We start from the raw sequence: 843 nt of genomic DNA on the forward strand, positions 1-843 counted from the left end.
CGGCGCCGCGCGCGGCGCCCCCCCCCCAGCCACGGCAGCTCCCGCGGGGCACGTCCCCCAGAACCAGTCTGGGGAGGGTGAGGGGTCCTGGGGCAGCCAGACTCTCCTCTCCGTCCCTCTGTCCTGACCTATGCCCTGGCAGCTCCTCCGGGGGCTGGAACGGGGTAAAAAGTGACTCCGGGTTTCCCAATCCATGAGGTTCTTGCTCAGTTCCGTCCTGGCAGGACACAGTGCCGTGAATGCATGTCCCCGTGCGGCCCCTCCTCACCCCTGAGGCTGATCCCGGGGTATTTTCTTGAGGATTACCCTGGCTTAGGGTGTCCAAGTCCCTGGTCATCCCAGCGTGAGCGGGAGGAGGGTGTTTTCCATAGCAGTCTTGGGATGAACCAAATTCAAGCTGGATTTGTAAAGCAGCACAGGATGGTGCTGGATTCTGGCATAAATCGGGGCACAAAACTCCTGGGAATTCCTACTCTGGTTTTTCTGGGTGAGATGGGGCTGTGAGTCGGATAAACCCCTGGGATGGGGGAGAAGCTGCAGGGCTCAGTGGGGATTGTGTTTGGGATGTGCGGAGCCTCTTTCCAGAGCTCAGCATAGTCTTTATTCCCATTTTTCCTGACAAGTCCAAGGTGGAGGACATCGTGCAGGAGGTCTATGACGCCTACAGGACAAACCATCACTCCTCACAGTGAGTTTCAAAATTCTCAATAACCATAAATAATTCCCGTTCCAAAAAAGTTTTCGACTCCAGTGGGTGCTGCAGTAGGATTCTGCCCCTCCTGCCACTGTCCCCCTGCTTTTTCAGGGCACCCTACCCGTTCATCCTGTCCTCTCTGTCTTCCA

The 843-nt window shown here is 56.9% G+C and overlaps 1 protein-coding gene across 1 annotated transcript in view; it reads left to right on the forward strand.

Moving 5' to 3' along the window:
* Positions 1-843, forward strand: part of LOC103615248 (protein farnesyltransferase subunit beta) — a 16,541-nt gene that overhangs the window by 12,411 nt on the left and 3,287 nt on the right. Inside the window, exon 5 of the mRNA XM_017733746.1 lies at positions 624-688. Coding sequence (XP_017589235.1) covers positions 624-688 — 65 coding nt within the window. The remainder of the gene's footprint in view (positions 1-623; positions 689-843) is intronic.

This window comes from Corvus brachyrhynchos, unplaced genomic scaffold (genome assembly GCF_000691975.1).
Source record: "Corvus brachyrhynchos isolate BGI_N302 unplaced genomic scaffold, ASM69197v1 scaffold165, whole genome shotgun sequence".
NCBI classification, from domain to species: Eukaryota; Metazoa; Chordata; class Aves; order Passeriformes; family Corvidae; genus Corvus; species Corvus brachyrhynchos.